The 26,469-nt window shown below is 36.8% G+C and overlaps 1 protein-coding gene across 2 annotated transcripts in view; it reads left to right on the forward strand.

Moving 5' to 3' along the window:
* The first annotated feature begins 504 nt into the window (after window positions 1-504).
* LOC133584109 (mitogen-activated protein kinase kinase kinase 12-like) overlaps window positions 505-26,469 on the forward strand; it is an 83,340-nt gene continuing 57,375 nt past the window's right edge. For both annotated transcript variants that reach the window (XM_061937696.1, XM_061937697.1), the window contains exons 1-2: window positions 505-800; window positions 10,639-11,161. In XM_061937696.1, the coding sequence (XP_061793680.1) occupies window positions 10,663-11,161 (499 nt within the window). In that variant the 5' untranslated portion in view covers window positions 505-800; window positions 10,639-10,662. The remainder of the gene's footprint in view (window positions 801-10,638; window positions 11,162-26,469) is intronic.

Raw genomic sequence — 26,469 nt, forward strand, 5'->3', positions numbered from 1 at the left:
AGGCGCTGCATTTCGGGAGTCTCCCGGAAAATTCGGGAGGGTTGGCAAGTATGGCCTATGAACAATAATAAAACATTATAAAATACATTACTTATTTTACATAATTGACCCTGTTCCACATGCATGTTCCAAATAAACTCAAACTCAACTCGACTCAAAGTGTTTCCAGTGTTTTAGGGGCCCCTAAAAGTCCTCATTAATAACACAGGTTCCTTGCACCTCTGGATAAAACGGGTGCGGCAGGAAGAGATTGTGCCTCCATTAAAGTCCGTTAATAAGGCTTGAAAAGGATTAACGTGGTCCTGTCCACTCAAACGCTGCATGCCTGGTGGATGACATCATTTAGATCACCTCACATACCAGCTGACCCCCCTCCTCGCCTAAGAGTAGCCTCACGCGCGCAGGAGCCTACCTGCTCTCTATGCACACGTCACCAGGCAGCTCTCCTCTGATTGGACGCCAGGTCTGCGCCGCCCCGCCCCCACCCCAGCCTCCTCTCTCGTCCTGTTTACTTACTATAAGTGTCGTCGAATATAATCCCGAGTGGGCTTCCTCGGAGGATGGAGGACGGAAAAGAAGACGTAGGAAGAAGAGGGTGTTTTTTCGTCAAAGTTTTAACCGGAATTAAAACCGAAGAGTTTGTGGCAGCGACGTCACGGCGGCTTGTCGGATGCTGAGGAGGAGGATGCGACTATCATGATTGTGACAACCACCATTTTTCACAACACGAATACTAAATAAATATCTTCTGGAAACTATAAACGCTTCGACTTCTCCAGTAATGGACTCTCGACAGTGAGGTAGGAGACATGTTTGTGTTCTCGTTTAGTGGAAGGCGGCCATAACACGACGGCACTATCAGACGCGGTGATGGTGTGTTTGGGTGTAGCTACAGCTGTCAGTGATGCTCACACACGCACACACACACACACACACACACACACACACACATTCTTGTATTTTACACCTTCTTGAGACCTCTGAAAAATGCCTACCTCTTTAGGACCAGCCTTTCTAGATATATAAAGATTTGTACTTACAACATTAATAATACATACATACTATGCAAATATGAAAAATGAGTTGGAATTTCACAAGAAAAAGATCACAATTTCACAAGAAACACTTAGAATTTTGGCAGAATTATAATAAAAGTCGTAATTTTACTCAACGCAAGTCAAAATGTTCCAAGGAAGACTGAACATTTTTGCAATATTATGATAAAAGTTGGAATTTTACTCAATAACAGCCGCAATTGTACAGGAAAAGCTTCAAATGTTGGCAATTTTATGAAAAGAGTCGTAATTTTACTCAACGCAAATCAAAATTTTCCAAGGAAAACTGAACATTTGTGCAATATAATGATAAAAGTTGGAATTTTACTCAATAACAGTCGCAATTTCACAAGAAAAATCTTAAACTGTTGGCAATTTTATGAAAAGAGTCGTAATTTTACTCAACGCAAATCAAAATTTTCCAAGGAAAACTGAAAATTTTTGCAATATTATGATAAAAGTTGGAATTTTACTCAGCAGTCGCAATTTCACAAGCAAAAGCTTCAAATGTTGGCAATTTTATGAAAAGAGTCGTCATTTTACTCAACGCAAATCAAAATTTTCCAAGGAAAACTGAACATTTTTGCAATATTATGATAAAAGTTGGAATTTTACTCAATAACAGTCGCAATTTCACAAGAAAAAGCTTCAAATGTTGGCAATTTTATGAAAAGAGTCGTAATTTTACTCAACTCAAATCAAAATTTTCCAAGGAAAACTGAACATTTTTGCAATAGTATGATAAAAGTTGGAATTTTACTCAATAACAGTCGCAATTTCACAAGCAAAAGCTTCAAATGTTGGCAATTTTATGAAAAGAGTCGTAATTTTACTCAACTCAAATCAAAAATTTCCAAGGAAAACTGAACATTTTTGCAATATTATGATAAAAGTTGGAATTTTACTCAATAACAGCTGCAATTTTACAAGAAAAAGCTTAAAATTTTGGCAATTTTCGAAAATAGTCGTAATTTTACTCGACAAAAGTCACAATTTTATAAGAAAACTTTTAAAATGTTGACAACGTTATAATAACAATCGGATCTTTACTTGGTAAAATTATGACAAAAGTCACTATTTTACAAGAACAACAAAAAAAATTTGATAAAAGTTCTAATTTTTTTTTATGACAAATGTCACCATTTTGCATTAAAAAGTAATACATTTACATAAAAAAGTAATAATTTTTACGAGGAAATTTTGCAATATTACAGAAACAGAAAGAATATGAGAAATTGTTCCCAATTTTATAAGAAAAAAAGTCGACACATTGTGAGAAAAAGACTGCTTTTAGTTCATTTTATTTTTTTTCTGAAATTGTTGGAGTTTTTTGGGTTGGTTTTCTTTCTTCATTATTTACTTCAAGTTATTACAGTATGTCTCTATATACATATATATATTTTTTTTTTGTAATTATTTTTGGCCAAAGGGGGCGCATTTCAATGTCTTACAAACACTTGTTATTACATATGTTGGCCAGAGGGGGAGCACTTAAAATTTTTACACACACTTGTTATTTCATATGTTGACCAGAGGGGGAGCACTTTTAAAAGCGACACACAGTCAATTTGAAAAATCCCTCCTTTTTGGGACCACCCTCATTTTGATAGATGTCACCAGCAGGGGTGCAAATGAGACATTCTCTATTAGATGCAATGTTATTAGGACCATGATTTATGTCATCACTTGTTCACACCTCCTCATATGGAAGCTACTTTTCCTTCTTGATGTCTCAAGAAGGGTAGACATACAAGAACACACACACACTGCAGCAGTAAAACTGCACAAGCTATTAGGACGCGCAATGAAGGATATGTAATGATGGCGGCTTGGTCACCAGATGTGTCTCCTCTTCCAAATGTTGGGATGAAAGAAAATGGTGGTTCACTTGTTATGATTAATGTGTGCGCGCGCGTGTGTGTGCGTGTGTGTGTGTGTGTGTGTGTGTGTGTGTGTGTGTGTGTGTGTGTGTGTGTGTGTGTGTGTGTGTGTGTGTGTGTGTGTGTGTGTGTGTGTGTGTGTGTGTGTGTGTGTGTGTGTGTGTGTGTGTGTGTGTGTGTGTGTGTGTGTGTGTGTGTGTGTGTGTGTGTGATGATACATATGATGAATAGACATTGCCACCTCGATGCCATGGCAACAGCATTAGATGTGAAATGTCATGCTTCAGTCTTCACATATAGCACAGGTTTCAAGTCAAGGTCTGGGGGGGGGGCACATCGTTTTATGTGGGCCGCAAAATCTTGTAAATATCCTTGGAAATAATGAGTGTCAATTAGGGTTGTATGGTACAACAGTATTAGTATAGTACCACGATACTAATTCATCATATTCGGTACTATACCGCCTCTAAAAAGTACCGGTCGTCGTCACGTCCTGTTATTGCTGGTTTTACGCGCAAAGGAGCATGTTCGGCAGCGCACACACACGGAGTACTTACAAGCAGACACAGTGTGTGGTCAGAAAAGTGAGAAAGGACACATTTTGGTGTAAAAACTAAAGTTAAAGGTGAAGTTATAACACTGAAACGCCCTCAGGAAGAGGTGCTTTAAGACATGGCTAGCTTTCTAGCGTCTAACATCCATCCGCAGTCGGCAGTGTTTTAGCTAATTCTAAATCACTAATCCTCGCCTCCATGGCGACAAATAAAGTACGTTTCTTACAAGTATTATTATCACTGGAGGACGAGGAATAGCTAAACATGCTTCACTACACACCGTAGCTCACCGGCGTCACAATGTAAACAAACGCCATGGGTGGATCTACACCTGACATCCACTGTAATGATACCAAGTACAGGAGCGTATCTAGTCGATACTACTATGATTACCACAATATCTTTTGGCATCACAAAATCTTCTTTTGTTTAAAAAAAATTCATATTATGTTTATAATTTCAGGACACATGAGGACTTTGAATATGACCAATGTATGATCCTGTAACTACTTGGTATCGGATCGATACCCATATTTGTGGTATCATCCAAAACTAATGTAAAGTATCAAACAACAGAAGAATAAGTGACTATTACATTTTAACAGAAGTGTAGATAGAACATGTTAAAACAGAAAATAAGCAGATATTAACATTAAATGAACAAATCGATTAATAATAAATTTTTACCATTTGTCCCTCATAATGTAGACAAAATAATAGGTAGATAAATGACACAATATGTTACTGCATACGTCAGCAGACTAATTAGGAGCCTTTGTTTGTTTACTTACTACTAAAAGACAAGTTGTCTAGTATGTTCACTATTTTATTTAAGGACTACATTGCAATAAGAAACATATGTTTAATGTACCCTAAGATTTTTTGTTAAAATAAAGACAATAATGCAATTTTTTGCGGTCCCCTTTATTTAGAAAAAAGTATTGAAAAGTATCGAAATACATTTTGGTATCGCAATTGTCTTTTAATCATGCTACAAACTTCATATCATTATATATTCCTTTTTTTTTTTGTTCAAATTAAATCAAAGACTTAAATATCTGCTTGTCACCTTGACTTAGGATTTCAAAGCAAGTTATCTATCAATTTGTACATAAAAATGTAATAATCAAATGCATACGTATTGGTTCTGTGACGGAGCTTTTAAAGGGAAACTGCACTTTTTTGGGAATGTTGCCTACTAATCACAATCCCTGCAAGACAAGAACCCATACGACTTTCTTTTTTTTATGCATTCTAATCTATAAATGATGGCAAGTACGAGGCCGCTAACAATACAGCTAATGGGAGTACCCTATTGCAGCCTTAAAGCCCTCTAAAAAAATCACAGAGACTAACAAGTTTATGCTGCTATATTGACATATTGAGGCAGTGAGCTGCTGCATCGCCTCGGAGTTGAGTTGAGTCATTCTAGATTATAAATCATGGCTCTCCCCTGGATAGTAGAAGGCTGCTCAACTTATACGGGATGGCAAGAAAGACACGAAAAGACACTCGTCGCGTATTTTTTTTTGTATGTCTTTTTTTTTTTAAACCTTTGTAAGGATTATGATTAATCTAAAGGGGAACATATGAACATCTCATCAGTCTGCTACCTAGTGAAAGCGAACATTGTACAGTAAGTGATTGTTTTATCAACAATAAAACAATCACTTACTGTACAATGCGACATGATGCTTAGTGTTCAACTAAAGCTGGATCTGTTTAGCCCACAGCTTCTACAACTTTTAGCCCATCCTACTTATATTCAAGCTCAAAAATATAAGGGTCTGGATCATCATTTGTCCCAAAGTAGTCTTGTCTTACATAAGGATTGTGAATGATAGGCAAAAGTCCCAAAAACTTGATCTCAAAACACTTGAATCTCAAATTAACATCTCTTGCAGAAATGAATTCAAAATGTATTTAATAGATGCTCGGCCTCTTCCCAAAACAGCACAAGCTTAACATGTAACATGCCGTTTTAAAAGAAAAACAAACTTTTACATGGATAAAAACAATACAGTATTACTAACAACTACAGTAGTTTTATGAAGTAATGTACCATAATAATAATGTTCAGCATTTGAATGTTACATTGTAAATGATAATTAAATAATGACAGCATTTCTACGGTATCTCCTTCCAGCTGCTTCTCTGTCAAATACACCATCAGCAGCATTAAAATACTTTCATGGATAAATGTCCACTGTTCAGATATTATTTAAACATTCTTGGCTAGCGTTAGACTCATTCTGCTTCAGTATGGCGCAGTTTAGCAGTGATACTCTCGAATTCCTTTGCCGAGTCATGTTTTTTGATTAATTATTTTTTTTATTTCAATAAATATATTATGTGTATGTTCTCTTCTGGATAAATAAAAATGTTTGTTCGAAAAAATATATATATTCTCCTCTCATTTTCTTCCTTCCCATGCTTGGAAAACAAAACGGTATGTCGATCTCTAGCTATAAGCTAATGCTAGCGGGTAACACTAAATATTTTGGGTTGGATCTTACAGGGTTCACGGTGACATTCACTATGGTTACGGTATCAGTTTTTTTCGCACATGCAAACAGTTGCAATATGGTACACCACATATTTCCAGTTTCTCATTATAGCATGTCCGAAAAGACATAGGAAGAAGCAGAGCTGATTTAATCCTACCCCCTTCTGTTTCATAGCAATTTCTAACACATTTCTACAACGACAACTAATGGCGGAGATGCTTGCAACTTAAGGCATAATAATTAGCTGAGAAACGGCTCTAATTTCAAAATACTCCACGGTTAATGTACCACTGTATGAGCAACAATATACCTAAAGCTTAATTGGACTAAATGCCAATCACCACTACTGTGTACTAACAGTATGTGTCAGTTTATGCAAGGATAAATGTTGCATTAGTACGTACATCATGTACTCTGTACACCTGCATTCAATACTGAGATGTATCATTACCTTTACAACGAGCTATCGGATGTCATGTTGGTACTGCAGTTGAATGCTTTCTGCAGTATGTTTGTGAGTACCAGGATTTTCAGGGAATTGACAACACAACTGGACTGTTTAGGGGTCTCATCTATAAAACCGTGCATGGAATTCTGACTAAAAGTCTTCGTACAAAATAGATAAAGCTCAATTCATACCCATTAATAGTCATTTTTATTGTGTTGAAAACCCTGTATGCATTTTTTTTTGCCATGTTTTGTGTACCGTATTTTTCGGACTATAAGTCACAGTTTTTTTCATAGTTTGGCCGGGCGTGCGACTTATACTCAGGAGCGACTTATGTGTGAAATTATTAACACATTACCGTAAAATATGAAATAATATTATTTAGCTCATTCACGTAAGAAACTAGACGTATAAGATTTCATGGGATTTAGTGATTAGGAGTGACAGATTGTTTGGTAAACTTATAGCATGTTCTATATGTTATAGTTATTTGAATGACTCTTACCATAATATGTTACGTTAACATACCAGGCACGTTCTCAGTTGGTTATTTATGCCTCATAAAACGTATACTTATTCAGCCTGTTGTTCACTATTCTTTATTTATTTTAAATTGCCTTTCAAATGTCTATTCTTGTTGTTGGGTTTTATCAAATAAATTTCCCCCAAAAATGCGACTTATACTCCAGTGCGACTTATATATGTTTTTTTCCTTCTTTATTGTGCATTTTCGGCAGGTGCGACTTATACTGCGGTGTGACTTATACTCCGAAAAATACGGTATATGCAAGCTTTATAGATGAGACCCCAGGTTGACTTAGAAGAGGTTTGGCCTCTTGTCCGAGCTTTAGAGCATGCTCAGATGAGAGGCAAAACTAAGAAAACCTCAACAGTCCAGTTGCAATCAAATCTATGCCCTGAGAATATGTATAGATAGTTTTAGGGCATTAACACAAAAATACGGTTGATCATTAGATACAAATATGGCATTAATGTTCATTTTAGTCAATGCTTTGTAAATAATACAATTCTTTATGGGGCATAAGACTTGTAAAAGGTCTGTTAGAATAATACATGACATTCTCTACGGAGAACATTCAAAGCCTTTATTTATTGAATCAAAATTGTTGAAATTCAATGATTGGGTGCGTTTGCAAACATCTAAAATGATGCACAGAGCAAACTATATCCTGCTGCCCAAGAATGCACTTCTTCTCAACAAAAGATAACTATAACCTTAGAGAAGAATCACATTTAAAACATTTGTACAACACTTAATACCTTTCGCACATCAGCATTTGGAATTTAATTATAGAACCATGAAAGGGACAAGCGGTAGAAAATGGATGGATGGATGGATGAGGCAAAGAAGTGGAACAGAGTACTAATATGATCCACTTTAAGAAAGTGTACAAACTCAAAATGTTTACAAAGTAAAAAGAAGAATCTTGATAAACGTCTCAAACCTTAATAAAAAAGGAGATATTCTTATTCATCTCAAAATAATAACTTACTTACTTAATTGTATTTATTATTATTTATGTATTTAATAATGATTTACTTACTCGTTAGTCCATTTCTTTACTGATTGATTGATTTATTCACTGTTGTGTCACAGAATGAGTTGTAACAAATTGTTAGAGATTGCTATGATACGAAAAGGGGTAGGATTGCTTCTTCATACTCCTTTTCAGACATGCTGGGATGAGAAACTGTAAATATGTGATGTCACATATTGTAGTTGTATTCATGTTCGGAATAAGTTAATACAAGGGTGATGGGTCAAATGCAGAGAATAATTTCGCCACACCTATTGTCTGTGTGACAACCATTGGTACTTTAACTTAACTATAACCATTATATGACAGAGTTTATTACTATGTATTCAATTTGAAATCAGAAGTGAACGTGCCAACTATTGTACAATTCATTTTAAAAAGAATATTGAAGACCGTCTTGTTGCATCTAAACGTAACTGTAGTAGAGTTCAGGTAACTTAACTGCATGTAGCGCACATTTCCTGGCAAAGCTGAAAGAATGGTTGAAGAATCGAGAAAGTGTCTTCATTTGACTCCCTGACATAAATCCAGGTGCCTGGAGTTTGACACCTATATATACGGTAATGTTGTAATAAGAGTAACCATGGCAACAAATGTGACCTATAATTTCAGTTCAGTTTCAGTTTATTTGGAACATGGATACGATACAATGTAATGCATCACACCATTGGCGTTGTTAGGCCTATTTTAGGGGGGCTCAAGCCCCCCTAAAATATTCTTAAGCCCCCCTAAATAATTTGGTGTTATATATATATATATATATATATATATATATATATATATATATATATATATATATATATATATATATATATGTACGGTATATATATTATTATTTTTTTAAATTATTTTATTTATTTTTTTTTTTTAACAAATACATGCCGACATGTTCATTATAAAGCGTAAATCACCAAAAATGATTCCCGGGCGCGGCACCGCTGCAGCCCACTGCTCCCCTCACCTCCCAGGGGGTGAACAAGGGGATGGGTCAAATGCAGAGGACACATTTCACCACACTTAGTGTGTGTGTGTGTGTGTGTGTGTGTGTGTGTGTGTGTGTGTGTGTGTGTGTGTGTGTGACAATCATTGCTACTTTAAGGTAAAGAGCCCCTTTAGTGTGTCGGTATCCAATCCATTCCACTTGTTCATATAGAAAATGCCCACATCACTCAAAATCCAGTCCGCATTTTCTCTGCGACCTTGCCTGCGGTCCTTGGACTTGTTCAAATAGAAAATGCCCACATCACTCTTGTAGAATCTATATAAAGTAATATACATTAGCCTAATGTTAAAATAATGAAAACAACATCATTAAATATATTTGTTTTATTGTATTGTTACATTAATAGCTGTTGTATTAGTATAGGATGGCTTGTTAAACATTTCATAGGATTTTCAGAGGGAGGAAAAACCAAGACATTTAATATAACATGTTAAATGAATAAATACATAAAAAGAAAAAGAAAAAAAATGGTTAAAAGCCATCGTCCGGGGAGCATTTCATTTCGTCCCGTGCATTTTTTAAATAATAATAACAATGAATAATTTCTAAGTATTTGTTAGTATTTTGTGTAGTTTTGTGCTCGTGCGCTACATTCGCTCTCCTGGGGGCTGTCCTTAAAAGCTAGTGACGCCCCTGCATCACACGATTCCAGTTGTTTCATTATAGCACGTCCGAAAAGGAGTAGGAAGAAGCAGAGCTTATTTAATCCTACCCCTTTTCATACCATAGCAGTTTTATCCCATTTCCTTGTTCTTTGTAACAGAACAGTGAACAAATAAATAATAAATAAATAATATACCATAGTAAGCATACAAATATTAAATACATAAATAATCTTTGTTTAAATAAAAAAAAGGGGGGAAAATGGGTTGAAGATGTTCATAATTAATCCGTTCTATAATTTAATTCCACATACTGATATACTAAAAGTTTTAAGTGTTGTATGAGCATACAAATGTTTTAAATTAGATTTTCCTCTAAGATTATATTTCTCCTCTTTTGTTGAGAAGAATTGTTGTACATTCTTGGCCAGCAGGATATAGTTTGCTTTGTACATCATTTTAGATGTTTGCAAATGCACCAAATCGTTGAGTTTCAATAATTGCGATTTAATAAATAAAGGGTTTGTATGTTCTCTATATCCAACATTATGTATTATTCTAATTGATCTTTTTTGTAATTGAGTTACTGAATGAAGCACACATTTGTAGTTATTTCCACCTATTTCTACACAATAACTCAGATATGTAACACTAGTGAGCAGTAGAGAATATGACGTCATTTTTGGTCGAAAATATATTTTGCTTTATTCATTATTGATGTGTTTCTTGCTACTTTATGTTGTATATTTTTTATATGAGATTTCCAATTCATTTTTATCATCAATTATTATACCCCAAAATGTGTTTTCTTTTACCCTTTCAATATTTACTCCGTCTATTTGTATTTGTGTTTGACTTTCTCTTCTACTGTTACCAAATAGCATTATTTTACTTTTACTGAGATTCAAGGATAGTCTGCTTTTGTCAAACCATCTTTTTAATAGAACCATAGTACATCCAGAGGTGACAAGACAATTATTTCACCTTGAATAGATTTCTAATTTGTCCCCGTCGTCTTTTTCTCATCAAGGCTGCCTCTTCTCCAAAGTCCCTCATGGCCCTCGTTCACGAACCTCGTGCCCCGTCCCCGTCTCTCTCCGGCTTCAACACCCCTCTCTCAGACCCCCCGTCCTTTCGCCGCCTCGATGCCGAAACCCCTTGCACCCCCGAAATGGACCTGACGCCGACACAGTGCGTTCTTCGCAATGTCCTCTCTATAGACACAGGGGGCAGGGTGGAACATGGCGGCGGTGGAGGAGTGGACGGACAGACGCCAGGGCACAACCAGACGCCAGGCGAAGAACAACAGGAGCACTTTGCCAACAGCGTCCTTAAACTGCACGAGCATGACGGCAGTCCCATGAGGACAGAGGGAGAGGGGACGGTGACGGAGGCCGGCAGCGCGGTGCGGAGCGATGCGTACAACGCCAGACTGCAGTGCCAGTCCACCGGAGGGGGAGGAGGCTTTCTGGAGGGCCTGTTTGGCTGCCTGAGACCCGTCTGGACTATGATCGGGAAGGCGTACTCCACAGAACACAAGCATGACCTGGACGGTATGTCTAATTGTCTCACCATCCAGCATATCATTATTAAGTCAGTGTTTTTCAACCACTGTGCCGTGGCCGTGAGATATAGTCTGGTGTGTCGTGGGAGGTTATGTAATTTCACCTAATTGGGTTAAAAATATTTTTTGCGAACCAGTAATTATAATCCGCAAATGTGCCATTGTTGAGTGTCTTTGATTGATTGATTGATTGATTGAGAAGTTAATTGACATCTTAAAGAATTTAATCCATGTAATGCTTCAAAAAAGCAAATGGACGGCACAAAAAGCCAAAAGGCTTGTTTCCATTGTGGTCCATTAAATATTCATCACATTTGATACATTCAATAATAAAATATATATAACCTGTAACATGTATATAAAAAAACACGTTAAAAAAAAATGGATAAATGATGTACATATACACAGTATACATGTCAGGTGATTTGAAAAACAATATATACAAAAAATGGGAGAGGGCGGGGGGGTATATACACTATGTACATGACACTATGTACATGACTATGCACATGTTGACTCCAAGAGTGTGCAAAACAGAATGAGAAAATATATATACACTATAACCACATATAAATATATATAAACCACATATAAATGGTAATGGTAAATGGGTTATACTTGTATAGCGCTTTTCTACCTTCAAGGTACTCAAAGCACTTTGACACTATTTCCACATTCACCCATTCACACACACATTCACACACTGATGGCAGGAGCTGCCATGCAAGGCCCTAACCAGCACCCATCAGGAGCAAGGGTGAAGGGTCTTGCTCAAGGACACAACGGACGTGACGGAGTTGGTAGAAGGTGGGGATTGAACCAGGAACCCTCAGGTTGCTGGCACGGCCACTCTCACAACTCTTATATATACTATAACCACATATAAATATATATACACTATAACCACATATAAATATATATAAACCACATATAACTATACATACACTATAAACACATATAAATATATATAAACCACATATAAATATATATAAACCACATATAAATATATATACACTATAACCACATATAAATATATATAAACCACATATAAATATATATACACTATAACCACATATAAATATATATACACTATAACCACATATAAATATATATAAACCACATATAAATATATATAAACCACATATAAATATATATAAACCACATATAAATATATATAAACCACATATAAATATATATACACTATAACCACATAAATATATATACACTATAACCACATATAAATATAAATAAACCACATATAAATATATATAAACCACATATAAATATATATACACTATAACCATATATAAATATATATACACTATAACCACATATAAATATAAATACACTATAACCACATAAATATATATAAACCACATGTAAATATATATACACTATAACCACATATAAATATATATAAACCACATATAAATATATATAAACCACATATAAATATATATACACACTATAACCACATATAAATATATATACACTATAACCACATATATATATATATATAAACCACATATAAATATATATACACTATAACCATATATAAATATATATACACTATAACCACATATAAATATAAATACACTATAACCACATAAATATATATAAACCACATGTAAATATATATACACTATAACCACATATAAATATATATAAACCACATATAAATATATATACACACTATAACCACATATAAATATATATACACTATAACCACATATAAATATATATAAACCACATATAAATATATATACACTATAACCACATATAAATATATATACACTATAACCACATATAAATATATATAAACCACATATAAATATATATAAACCACATATAAATATATATACACTATAACCACATATAAATATATATACACTATAACCACATATAAATATATATAAACCACATGTAAATATATATACACTATAACCACACATAAATATATATAAACCACATATAAATATACATACACTATAACCACATATAAATATATATAAACCACATATAAATATATATACACTATAACCACATATAAAGATATATAAACCACATATAAATATATATACACTATAACCACATATAAATATATATACACTATAACCACATATAAATATATATACACTATAACCACATATAAATATATACAAACCACATAAATATATATATACGGTACACTATAACCACATATAAATATAAATATATACACTATAACCACATATAAATATATATAAACCACATGTAAATATATATACACTATAACCACATATAAATATATATAAACCACATATAAATATATATAAACCACTTATAAATATATATACACTATAACCACATATAAACCTGTTTGATGCTTCGAAGAGTTGCTGGGGATCAATTTTGGCTCAGATCAGGTAGAGGTTGAGCTGAGCCATGATTTTATGGCAGTTTTAAAATTTAGTAGGGGAGTTCGAATTTTTAGGTCTGTTGGTAGTGCATTCCACTGTGTGGTGGCAAAATAGTAGAATGCATTTTTTCCCATGACAGTCTTGAATTTTGGGGGGACGAGGTTGAGGGACTCACTCTCGTGTAGTACCTGTGAGCATCACATACTCTGGTGAAATAGTTCGACAGGTACTTGGGGTCTGTACTGTCTAGAACTCGGCAGAGTAACCGTGTAATACTCTTCCATATCAGTAGGTGGCAGCAGATAGCTAATTGCTTTGTAGATGTCGGGAACGACGACGATGGTTTGCAGGTAAAATGGTATTTAACGCTTAAACCAAAAATAAACAAAAGGTGAGTGCCGCTAAGATAAGGCATTGAAGCTTAGGGGGCGGCATGGCGTAGTGGGTAGAGCAACCGTGCCAGACACCTGAGGGTTGCAGGTTCGCTCCCCGCCTCTTACCATCCAAAAATTGCTGCCGTTGTGTCCTTGGGCGGGACACTTCACCCTTTGCCCCCGGGGCCACTCATACCGGTGAATTGAATGATGAATAGGTGGTGGTCGGAGGGGCCGTTGGCGCAAATTGCAGCCACGCTTCCGTCAGTCTACCCCAGGGCAGCTGTGGCTATGAAAATAGCTTACCACTACCAGGTGTGAATGAATGATGGGTTCTACATGTAAAGCGACTTTGGGTACTTAGAAAAGCGCTATATAAATCCCAGGTATTATTATTATTATTATTAGGGATGGCTATGCAAAACGAAGCTAAAACTGAACTGGCTGCAAAGTAAACAAAAACAGAATGCTGGACGACAGCAAAGACTTACAGCGTGTGGAGCAGACGGCGTCCACAAAGTACATCCGTACATGCCATGACAACCAACAGCAAAATAGGAGCGCAAGACAAGAACTAAAAACACTACACACAGGAAAACACCAAAAAACTCCAAATAAGTCACGGCGCGATGTGACAGGTCGTGACAGTACACCTACTTTGAGACAAGAGCTATAGTGATGCATGCTTGGTTATGGTTTGAATTCATATCCAACAATTGCGAGAACGACTTTTTACTGTCAATATCGGCTGCTGAGTTTCATTTTTTAATGTTTTCTGCTGGTTGTGTGCCTTGGGATTTTTTCAATGAAAAAAATGTGCCTTGGCTCAGAAAAGGTTGAAAAACACTGCATTAAGTACTCCAAAAAAATGCATACTGAGGAGCTCCTGAAAATACACTCACACATTTAACAAGAAATGTCAGCTTCCCAAACACAGCTGTAAAAATATTATCTATTAATACATTTTTTACTTCAAACACATCAATCTTAATGTCTGAATGCTACATATAAACATTACATTTAGATTTTTATTTTGCATGACTGTACTTTAAAAAACAGTATTGTATGGTGGTAGTAGTAGTAGTAGATTAGTTCTGAGAAAACTAAATAAATTATAATAAAAATTTAAATAATCATATTAGCAATGCTGTGAAGTACAAATAGAAACAAATACTTTACAATGAAAACACACATTACATGCAAACAATACATAACGATTAGGTTTTTCATATCCAAAAACCAGTAGGATTAATTCAATTCATAAATTAACTACATCGCTTTCTTGTCATTACCATCTAAACAATGATTAATTTACTCTTATTTTTTTATAAATTATTAATAATCTTTCTCTTACATATAAAACATGTCTCACTTTTACATAGTTCTAGCCCTAGTATGTATTGTGTATTATTATTGTTGCAGTATTATTATTTCATTATTATTGTTTACTGTATTTTAGGTCCTGCGATTAATTAAATTTTTTAATTGCGATATATTTTTTTCTAGTGTCAACTCTCACACTTGAGGTCCTCAGGACAAAACATTTATATTTCCAAAAACTGCTGTAAAAATGTTAGTGGTGTCCCGATTCAAAATTGATATCAGATATTGGTGCCAAAGCAGGAAAAACAATGATCAGATTAAATCTCTGACTAAAGGTTAGTAGGATGTAGCAGCTACACAACCACTAAGCACATAATGGCACACAAGCTAGACATATGTAAGTGTCCTTAATTGAACAATATTGCAGTCTAAAACAGCACATTTGTCAATATAAACACGTATGAAATCATTATAGTTGCACCTTACTTACACATACAAAGTCTCCAAGGCAGAAGCGTATTAGATTGTATCCAGTAACAAATGTGTCCGCATCAATCCTCTTACTGCGTCATGGGCTTAAATTCATGAATTATAAAGATCAATAAGTATTGCTAAAACAACAAATTAACACTCCACTTTGACGTAAAGAAAGCATAAGTCCATTTTAGATGGTTATTGATAGTGTTGATAGTGTTTATTTAAATAGATAATAACATATTGATAAATAATAAAAGTATTAATGATTTGTGTTGAACTGATCAATACCGGTATTGGCCAATACTCAAGGCTTGTATTTGTTTTGGGAGTATCGGAACATCCCAAAAATATATTATATAGTCATATTTTTTCCACCTTATTATATTTTGGGGCAAGTTCACAGAGTAACTCCACTGTTCTTTTACCATGGGTGCACAAAAAGATTGATTCACATCCGAATCGCGATTCTTATTCACCCTAATTCTAAATCAATTCATAATTTTAAATAAAATCTATTTATTTTATTTTTTTGGAAAGTATCTTTTTTTTATAAGAATCAATTTACAAAAATGTTTTAGGCCATCTCCATGCAACAAAAATAAGCTTTTATAACCTGCAACCTGTTTTGAAAACATTTCATCATAGTTATTTTACTAAATAATATATTGCGAGAATCAGTTTGAATCGGGAATCGATTCTGGTAATCGGGATCAAATCGAATCATTATGTTCCCAAAGATTCACACCCTTAATGTGCACCGTTTCAAACAAGCATTGAGACAACCTAAGGCACCTTTAGAACGTTGTGAAATGTTGCTGCATGTTTTAAATGGGAAAAAGTTACGCTTTCTGGGGGACACGTACTGTAATTTATCAATTGAAACCAGCTTGTCTACCGTATTTTCTGGACCATAGGGCGCACCGGATTATAAGGCGCACAAACGGGGTCATATTATTATTTTTTTCTAAATGTAAAAGACTTCCGTGTGGTCTACATAACATGTAATGGTGGTTCTTTGGTCAAAATGTTGCATAGATGATGTTTTACAGATCATCTTCAGGATGCGCCGCTTTGTGGGCGGTCTTATTTACGTGGATCACCTTCGACAGCGTCTTCTCCCCGTCATCTTTGTTGTAGCGGTGTAGCGTGCAAGGACTGGTGTGGAAAAAGTGTCAAAAGATGGAGCTAACTGTGTTAATGACATTCAGACTTTACTTTAATCAATAACGGAGCAGCATCTCCTCATCCGTGGCTCACTAGTGCAACATCAACGCCGGAAATGTGTCCGTGAAAAACTGTCTGACCAGAACTCTCTAATAACTAAAGTTCCTTGGGTGAATAATGTAAACCCACTACACCGGTATGTTTTTAACGCTTCCATATTGAGATATAAGTAAGAACTTTATGCTACTTTATATTAAAAATGGCAACAGCAGAGGATGAATGTCACATAACAAGAAGATAGTGAAAAAGAAGCAGCTTATCGACTACAGTGGCGGGCGTGCGCAAATTTTCAGGACTTATGCAGATCTCAAATACACATCAGCAAGTACCAGAAGGTAAGAAAAGTTGGTTTTGTATAATATTGTGAAACAAAACACCAGATAATATGTCTGCTAATGGGTGCCATTTTGTGGTCCTTATACACCCACCATAGTAATAATTGTATCTCTGACTACGATAGCCATAATGGTCCGACAATCCATCAAGCGGTGCGGCTTCAAGGTCATACTAAAACATTTTGACAGATTGTTGAGCGCCGTGTGTAATATTCTATATTTTCAATGGAGCATTTAAAGTTTTAGTGTTGTTTACTGGCATACTTGCCAACCTTGAGACCTCCGAATTCGGGAGATGGGGATGGGGGGGGGTTAGGTTGTAGCGGGGGGTGTATATTTTAGCGTGCCGGAAGAGTTAGTGCTGCAAGGGGTTCTGGGTATTTGTTCTGTTGTGTTTATGTTGTCTTACAGTGCGGATGTTCTCCCGAAATGTGTTTGGCATTCTTGTTTGGTGTGGGTTCACAGTGTGGCGCATATTTGTAACAGTGTTTTAAGTTGTTTATACGGCCACCCTCAGTGTGACCCGTATGGCTGTTGATCAAGTATGCATAGCATTCACTTATGTGTGTGTAAAAGCCGCATATATCATGTGACTGGGACGGCACGCTGTTTGAATGTAGGAAAAGCGGACGCGACTACAGGTTGTAGAAGACTCTAAAGGCAGTGCCTTCAAGGCATGCCCCCAATATTGTTGTCCGGGTGGAAATCGGGAGAAATTCAGGAGAATGGTTGCCCCGGGAGATTTACGGGAGGGGCACTGAAATTCGGGAGTCTCCCGGGAAAATCGCAAGTATGTTTACTGGCGTCATATTGCAGTCTACACGTATCTCTTATGTGAGACTACCATCTACTGGTCACACTTAATATTACAGCATGTACCAAATAAAATAGCTTCAAGGTCGATAAGCACAACCAGAATTATTCCTTACATCAGGCGCACCGGGCTATAAGGCGCACCGTCGTATTTTGGGAAAATGAAAGAATTTTAAGTGCGCCTTATAGTCCAAAAAACATGGTAAATTTAAATCCTAATACAGATGTTTGCATTAGTATATTTTAAGATTGTGTAGTGTTGCTGCTTTAGGTATTCACTTGTATTCATTCACCACAATCAAAATAGCTTGACAATAAAAAAAAAGCCAAATTGTCCCTAGGATGTCTTAATAATGAATCGGGCTAATTAAATGATTATACCCTGAGTTGAGTTTCATTAAACACTAGGTAGTAGATGACTTCCACAAAGGGCGTGCTGTAAACAAACACTTTTCCTTGAGAATTAGACACGGTCAGACAAGGGAGAGCTCTATCAAAGCTGCAAAGGGGCTTATTTTCCCCCTGATAGTTACCACCCCCCCAGCCCATGTGTCCGCCTGCCTGCCACCTCCCTCCCGCCGCAGCCCCCTAATGAAGCCGGCCCCCCTCTGTCGCTGTGTTGTTTATGTCTGCAGCCGCTACAATAGCGCAGAGCTCCCGCGGGACCTGCCTCATGCATAATGCATGTCCACGCTCTGACCCTCGCTGCCTCTCATCTCTATTAACCTGACACACGTGCACACACACACGCCACCAATAGAAACGTTTAATAACCAAGCCAATAAAATGGTAGAGGACGGAAAACTGGACGAGGAACACAACGTGACACGTGGATAGATTTATATCTGCCCTTGTCTTTATGGTGGGCTGTTATTTTACGACTCCTTTTTATATTTGATTTTCACTACCGCCAACCCCCTCCTTTTCTTTCTTCGTTGTCTCCGTTTCCTCGCTATACAGAGCTTTTATAACTGCTGCACCTCACGGCTCCCAGATAAAAATGATACAAGGATGACGCGCAAGGTCAAGTAACAGTTTCAACAATCCTCATTCAGAGGTGGCCATGTTATATTATTATAAATATTACTTTAAGTGGAATGGGAGAATCGGTTAGTTCATGCAAGTTTATGTATTGCCCAAGTCCCTTTGGCGCCCTCACAAATGATCATACATCACAAACAAATCTTAACTTTAACAACAACCATATTACTACAATAATATATTTTACTGGATTTTACGTTTTTAAATGTAAAATCCACCTACATTAACATCGGCAGAGAAAGCATTTGTGGCAGTCCAGATTCAAATAGACGTATGGGAAAAGTATGGGAATCTTAAATCTTATCCATTGATAGAATCCAATAATGGAATGTGTGAATCACTCTCTGAATGTTCTGAAGTCATGTTTCCATGCCAGTATTGTATTATATTTGGATGTCAACTTCCCGGGCTGGCCTGTTATTTTCTTTAGACAACCAAGAATAGCCAACATTGAATTAACAGCGTCTCTGGTGGTCGCTTCAATGACTTCAATAACCAACCATTTTCTTAACCTCTTAAGGCCCAAGCTGTTTGTTTACATGCTTTTTTTATTTCTCTTTGCTATTTGGGCTTATTGGACCCTAATTAGAATAAAAACTAAGAATCATCTTTTGATATGATGTACTTAGTCCATAAGTACACAAATGTGTACTTCATGTTTAGCGACATGCTAATTCTTATTTTTACACTTTTTTTTTTCCAAATTCCATTGTATGTTATACTCTTCTGACACCACCAGATGGCAGTATAAGTGTCCACATAAGCGACCATAAGACCCCAATGCAGTAGTGTACACAATTTTGGAAATAAGAGCTAAAAGGTGCTGTCCACGCATGTGGCCACTAAGCCTTTAGGAGGTTTTTAAAGGGGAGCTTCACTTTTTTGGAATTGTGCCTATCATTCACAATCATTATGAGAGACATGACAATGGACGTTATTTTTTTTAATGCATTCCAAATATGAAATAAAATAAATAAAATAAAAAATTTGCTTACAATGGAGCCTATGGGAGCCGCACAATTCTGCCTAATAAAGCCCTTAAAAAAACATCCAAACACCTCCTTTGAGGTTTTATATACATGATGTAAGTATATATGTAATATAGTAACGGGCACATTTATAATAACGTTCAATACTTACGTATTTTGATCATTTTAAGCATACACGACGCATTCATTTATTTTTTTCTTTATCACTGCAGACTTTATGAGCGCCAACAAACATAACATCACTAACTGTACCAGGTCTGCTGTCAGATGCCGACTGCTGGGATGTTCATATATTCCCATTTAGGTGAAGAACGTCACCTCACAAAGAAAAGGGGGTGGGGGCGTCGGGGGTGAACACACGTCTTTTCGTGTCATCCTCGCCATTTTCGGGTCCTAAATGACTGTCAAAGTGTCCCGACTTGTCGGAATACCTACTCAGACGTCTCATGTCCAGGTGAGATGCATGATTTATGATCTAGAACAGTGGTTCTTAACTTAATAATAATAATAATAACTGGGATTTATATAGCGCTTTTCTAAGTACCCAAAGTCGCTTTACATGTAACACCCATCAATCATTCACACCTGGTGGTGGTAAGCTACTTTCATAGCCACAGCTGCCCTGGGGTAGACTGACGGAACTTGGGTTCGATCGAACCCTAGGGGTTCGGTGAGTCGTGCTCAGGGGTTAGGCGGAGGTCAAAACACACCCGACTCATCGTGTAAATAAAAACTTCTCCCTATCGGCGTATTACGGATACGGCAACAGCAAAAGTCAGACTGATTTGCAGGTGTGTAATTTGTTGTGAGTTTATGCACTGTGTTGGTTTTGTTGTTTGAACAAGGTGATGTTCCTGCACGGTTCATTTTGTGCACCAGTAAAAAAACATGGTAACACTTTAGTATGGGGAACATATTCACCATTAATTAGTTGCTTATTAACATGTAAATTAGCAACATATTGGCTCTTAACTAGTCATTATTAAGTACTTATTAATGCCTTATTCGGCATGGCCTTATTATAACCCTAACCCTCTAACCCTGACCCTAACCAAATAACTCTAAATTAAGTCTTTGTTAGTTAGAATATGTTGCCCATACTAAAGTGTTACCAAAAACATATAACTTTGTCTTGAATTTGAAAAAAAACATTTTATTTTTCACTAAAGAAGGGTTCGGTGAATGCGTATATGAAACTGGTGGGGTTCGGTACCTCCAACAAGGTTAAGAACCACCATACTTGCCAACCTTGAGACCTCCGATTTCGGGAGGTGGGGGGAGGGGTGGTGGGGGTGGGCGTGGTCGGGGTAGAAGGGGGGCGTGGTCGGGGGCGTGGCTAAAAGGGGAGGAGTATATTTACAGCTAGAATTCACCAAGTCAAGTATTTCATATATATATATATATATATATATATATATATATATATATATATATATATATATTTTAATTTTATTTTATATATATATATATATAAAAAATAAATATTTGAATTTCAGTGTTCATTTATTTACACATATACACACACATAACACTTGATGGCAGTATTGTCCTGTTTAAGAGTGTCACAACATTGCTGTTTACGGCAGACGAACTGCTTTACGGTATACAAAAACGTGACTGCTGTTGTTGTGTGTTGTTGCCGCGCTGGGAGGAAGTTAATGAAACTGCCTAACAATAAACCCACATAAGAAACCAAGAACTCGCCCTCCATCATTCTACAGTTATAACGTGATTGGGCAGGTATGCTGGTTATATTGTGGGTTAGCGGACTCAGGTCCTCATGGACCTGAGTCCGCCTGAATTTCGGGAGATTTTCGGGAGAAAATTTGTCCCGGGAGGTTTTCGGGAGAGGCGCTGAATTTCGGGAGTCTCCCGGAAAATCCGGGAAGGTTGGCAAGTATGAGAACCACTGATCTAGAATAAACTTACAGGGAGCAAGGAAGCAAGGAAGCAGCAGATGATGTAAACATAGGTTCACACGGATGTGATCAGGGCACCGCCTATAAATAGTTTGTCTGCGTTAGCGCTTATAATAACAATATCCCTAATACTTGGTTAATATTCAAATCTCAAAATGTAAATGGAGTATTGTTGGGGTTTTTTGAAAGGGTCGCGGGGGTGCTGTATTTTTGGGATTTTATGGGCGAAATAGAGGACCTCCCATTGGCTCCGCTGTAAGCAGACGTTTATTTGCTTTTAATTACAAGTTAAAACTTTTTTTTTTTTTTAAATACATCCGTCGTCATGTCTTTCATAATGATTGTGAACAATAGTTGATGAATCAAGTATGGGTGTGCATTGTACACCTTCTTCCACCCAAATGTTGAATTTCATGTATCCTGACTCCTGCATGTCAAACAGCCTCCTTAGCAGAGGTATCAACACTAAATTAGAGATGCGAGCAAAACCAGTTCTTGAGCAATGGAAGGTTTTTTATTGATTGCAAAAGAATGCATTTTTTGCTATTAAGCAAACAAAGCAGACCAGTGGAGATCTATCACACGCCTGAAATGAAAGACAGTGAAGGGCTCATTAGCCACGGAGTGCATTAATCATTCATACCATTCCTATTAATATGACAAATGCGTCTGAATCTTCATGGCGTGCCGTGCTTTATATTTTCCTCGACATAAACTCTTTGTCTTTGGCTGACTCCTTAAGGGAATCCCCTCGCTTCTTTTGCACCCTTGTCGCCTCTCCCTGCCCCTTTATAGATCCACATTAGCCTCTCCAATCCTCTAGTCCACCCCCCTCTCAGTGTTGCACCCTTGTTTCACGTCAGCCCCAAAGAGGTACTAAGCAGGATTTGGCAGGCTGATGGAGAATTACACACTGGAGATTAGGACTGCACACTGACTGAGTACATGAGTTTAGTTGGAGCACCTTGCTTACTGTGATGTACTGATGTGGCTTACAAACCTATATGTGGGGAGATTGTCTGCTATTTATTACTACTTTTCAATATTTGCGAGGGGTGTCCCGATACAACTTTTCACTTCCAATACAATACCGTAACTAGAGCCTTGAGTAATGGCTGATACCGATATTGATCGAATACTGATGGCCACAATCATTCAATTAAGTTAAGCTCAGGGCGCAGCAAGTTGAATGATGCAGACAAGTTCCTTATTGAATACACTTCTGCCTTGGAGACTTTGTATGTGTAAGAACCAGTGTTGGGACTAACGCGTTACAAAGTAACGCGTTACTGTAACGCCGTTAGTTTCGGCGGTAACTAGTAATCTAACGCGTTATTTTTTATTTTCAGTAACTCAGTTACCGTTACTACATGATGCGTTACTGCGTTATTTTACGTTACTTTTTATGTAGTATAAAGTGTGTTTTATCGGAGCGCTGCTGTGTCATCGTTCTGATTCTTCTTGTGTCACAAGCCGGAGAAGAGAGAGAGACATGCGCTCTGTGTGGGTGTGTGTGCGTGTGAGTGTGGAGAGGGGGGGGCGTGTCTGATCATGGCGGAGCCAGAAGTCGAGTTTGCTAACATGGAGATATTTTCACTACTTTTCTTTTGTCGAGCACAAAGAAAAGAACATTTTAGTTAAATGTAAATTGTGCTTTGGATCAAAGATCCCATCTACTGCCCAAAACAGCAATTCAAATCTGCTGAAACAAGCTACATAAGCAACATGCTTTGACGAAGCTAGTAAAGAGAGATAGAGATTCTGATGCCACTTCACCTCCACCACTTAAGGATTAACTCTGCCTCTTCTCATCATTCACCGCTGAAGGTACACACACTCTGTCAATCAATGTTCCCTCTAATTGTTCATGTGTGTGAGCAAACGCAAAAACTCCCTGAGCATTGAGTGGAGCCCATGTGAGCAACTTTAGAAGTGCACACTGTGGCTACACCAGCAGCACACCTGTCCCAAATCTGACTAAATAACAAGTTCAATCTCCATCCATCCATCCATTTTCTACCGCTTGTCCCTTTCGGGGTCGCTGGAGCCTATCTCAGCTGCATTTGGGCGGAAGGCAGCGTACACCCTGGACAAGTCCCCACCTCATCACAGGGCCAACACAGATAGACAGACAACATTCTCTTATTATTATAATCAAATGATAGCAGTCATTTCCATTTCCAATATAAGTGTTTAGGCCCACTTACAATGACAATAACAACAAATATTGTTTTTCATGAACTGTGTACTTGTATTGTTTGTCTGGGTGGAAGTCCTGCTTTGGAAATAATTGGTACCCCTTTCAGACATTGCATTTAGTTCCCATTAAAACATTCACATGTTGCACAATGAGATATAAGCAGGGGATCATGTGTACATTCCTGCAACTTCCTGTTTGTAAAAAATATATTTTTATTAGTTTTTATTTAATATACTAACAGCATTTAATGATTAATATTTATAAATTAAGATTCCTGATAAATGACACTAGAATAAGCACACATTTGATTGGTAAATCATAGTGTAACGACCTGGAATTACACTTTATGTGTGGTGTTGGAGTTGTCCGACTTTTTGTGTGGCTGTAAACGCATCACTGGCTCAGTGCCATATGTGCAAGTGTTGGTACAAGTGTTGGCGCACGTGAGAAAGAGCGAGCGGCAGCTGTTGATAAAACAAAGTTACTTTTCGTCTGGTTTGTACTGCAGAAAATGACCACTTTTGCTAGATATCATTTTTTTTACTAATGTTTTGGTGATGTGTTTATGGCCGACAATAAAGAGTTTTGCTCAGTAAAGTGATGGATGGAATTCATGTCCTCAAAGCGTCTCGACAGACGTTACAATATTTGAACAATGATGACGAAAACGGTTTTCTCTGTCGTGTCCGTGTCGTGTCGAAAATTGTTATGCGCTTATTTTTTTATTTGATTTTGTGCGTGGCATAGATTTGCCGTGCGCAGAGGACGCTTGAGCAGTGCACAATTGCACAGGCGCGCTCCTGAGAGGGAACGTTGCTGTCAATTCTCTTATATACTCTTTCATTCTAGACTTCTAGAGTGTTTGATTATCACATCACTCTAAATGTATAGACTATAAAGTTCACAAACATAAAGAGGGATCCTAGTGGGCCAGGCCAATTTTTCCTTATCTCTAAACTAAAACTGGGGAAATGTGGAGAGTCTTCTGGGCTTCAGACATGATTTTGTATCAGAATTACTTGAGGAAGAAAATGCCTGGTTAGGCTTTGTGTATGTAGTGTGTGCCTTTCTTGGTTTACATCTATGCTGTTATTATGCTGTTTGTTACTTATGTACGTTATGTTGCAGCTATTTAAAATAGTTTTGTCAATTTGTTCTGGCCAGAAACAAATTGGTCTTTGTAACATATCTTTGTCTTTGTGTGTTGTATGTAGACCACATTGCTTAGCAGAGTTCAGTGATGCAAATGCATGTCAAGTTGATCAACACATTGTATTATTCTCCAGTGCAAAACAGTACTGAAATGAAGGCTAAAAGGGCATTGATGGGAGCTCTAAAAAAAAAAAAAGACAAAAAGAAGTAACTAAATAGTTACTTTTCACAGTAACGCATTACTTTTTGGTGTAAGTAACTGAGTTAGTAACTGAGTTACTTTTGAAATGAAGTAACTAGTAACTGTAACTAGTTACTGCTTTTCAGTAACTAACCCAACACTGGTAAGAACCGTATTTTTTGGACTATAAGGCGCACTTAAAATCCTTTCATTTTCTCAAAATGAAGCGGTGCGCCTAATGTACGGAATAATTTGGGTTGTGCTTACTGACCTCGAAGCTATTTTATTTGATTCATGGTGAAATTATAAGTGTGACCAGTAGATGGCAGTCACACATAATAGTTATGTGTAGACTGCAATATGACTCAAGTAAACAACACCATTGATAATATTTTAACATTACACACGGCGCTCAAAAATCTATCAAAATGTTTTAGTACGACTTTGGTAAGCTATGAAGCCGCACCGCTTGATGGATTGTACTGTGCTTCAACATAGGAGTATTATTATGGTGTGTGTATATAAGGTAAGACATTATCTGGCGTTTTGTTTCGCAATATTATGCAAAAGCAACTTTTCTTACCTTCTGGTACCTGCTGATCTGTATTTGGGATCTACATAAGTCCTGAAAATTGGCACACGTCCGCCTTTGTAGTCACCGTAGTCGACAAGCTTCTTCTTTTCCTCTATCTTCTTGTTATGGGACATTCATCCTCCACTGTTGCCATTTCTAATATAAATGAGCGTAAAGTTCTTACTTATATCTGTCAGTAAACTCGCCATGAAAGCGCTAAAACATACCGGTGTAGTGAGTTTACATTATTCACCCAAGGAACTTTAGTTATTAGAGAGTTCCGGTCGGACGGTTTT

Source organism: Nerophis lumbriciformis, linkage group LG03 (genome assembly GCF_033978685.3).
Source record: "Nerophis lumbriciformis linkage group LG03, RoL_Nlum_v2.1, whole genome shotgun sequence".
Taxonomy (NCBI): domain Eukaryota; kingdom Metazoa; phylum Chordata; class Actinopteri; order Syngnathiformes; family Syngnathidae; genus Nerophis; species Nerophis lumbriciformis.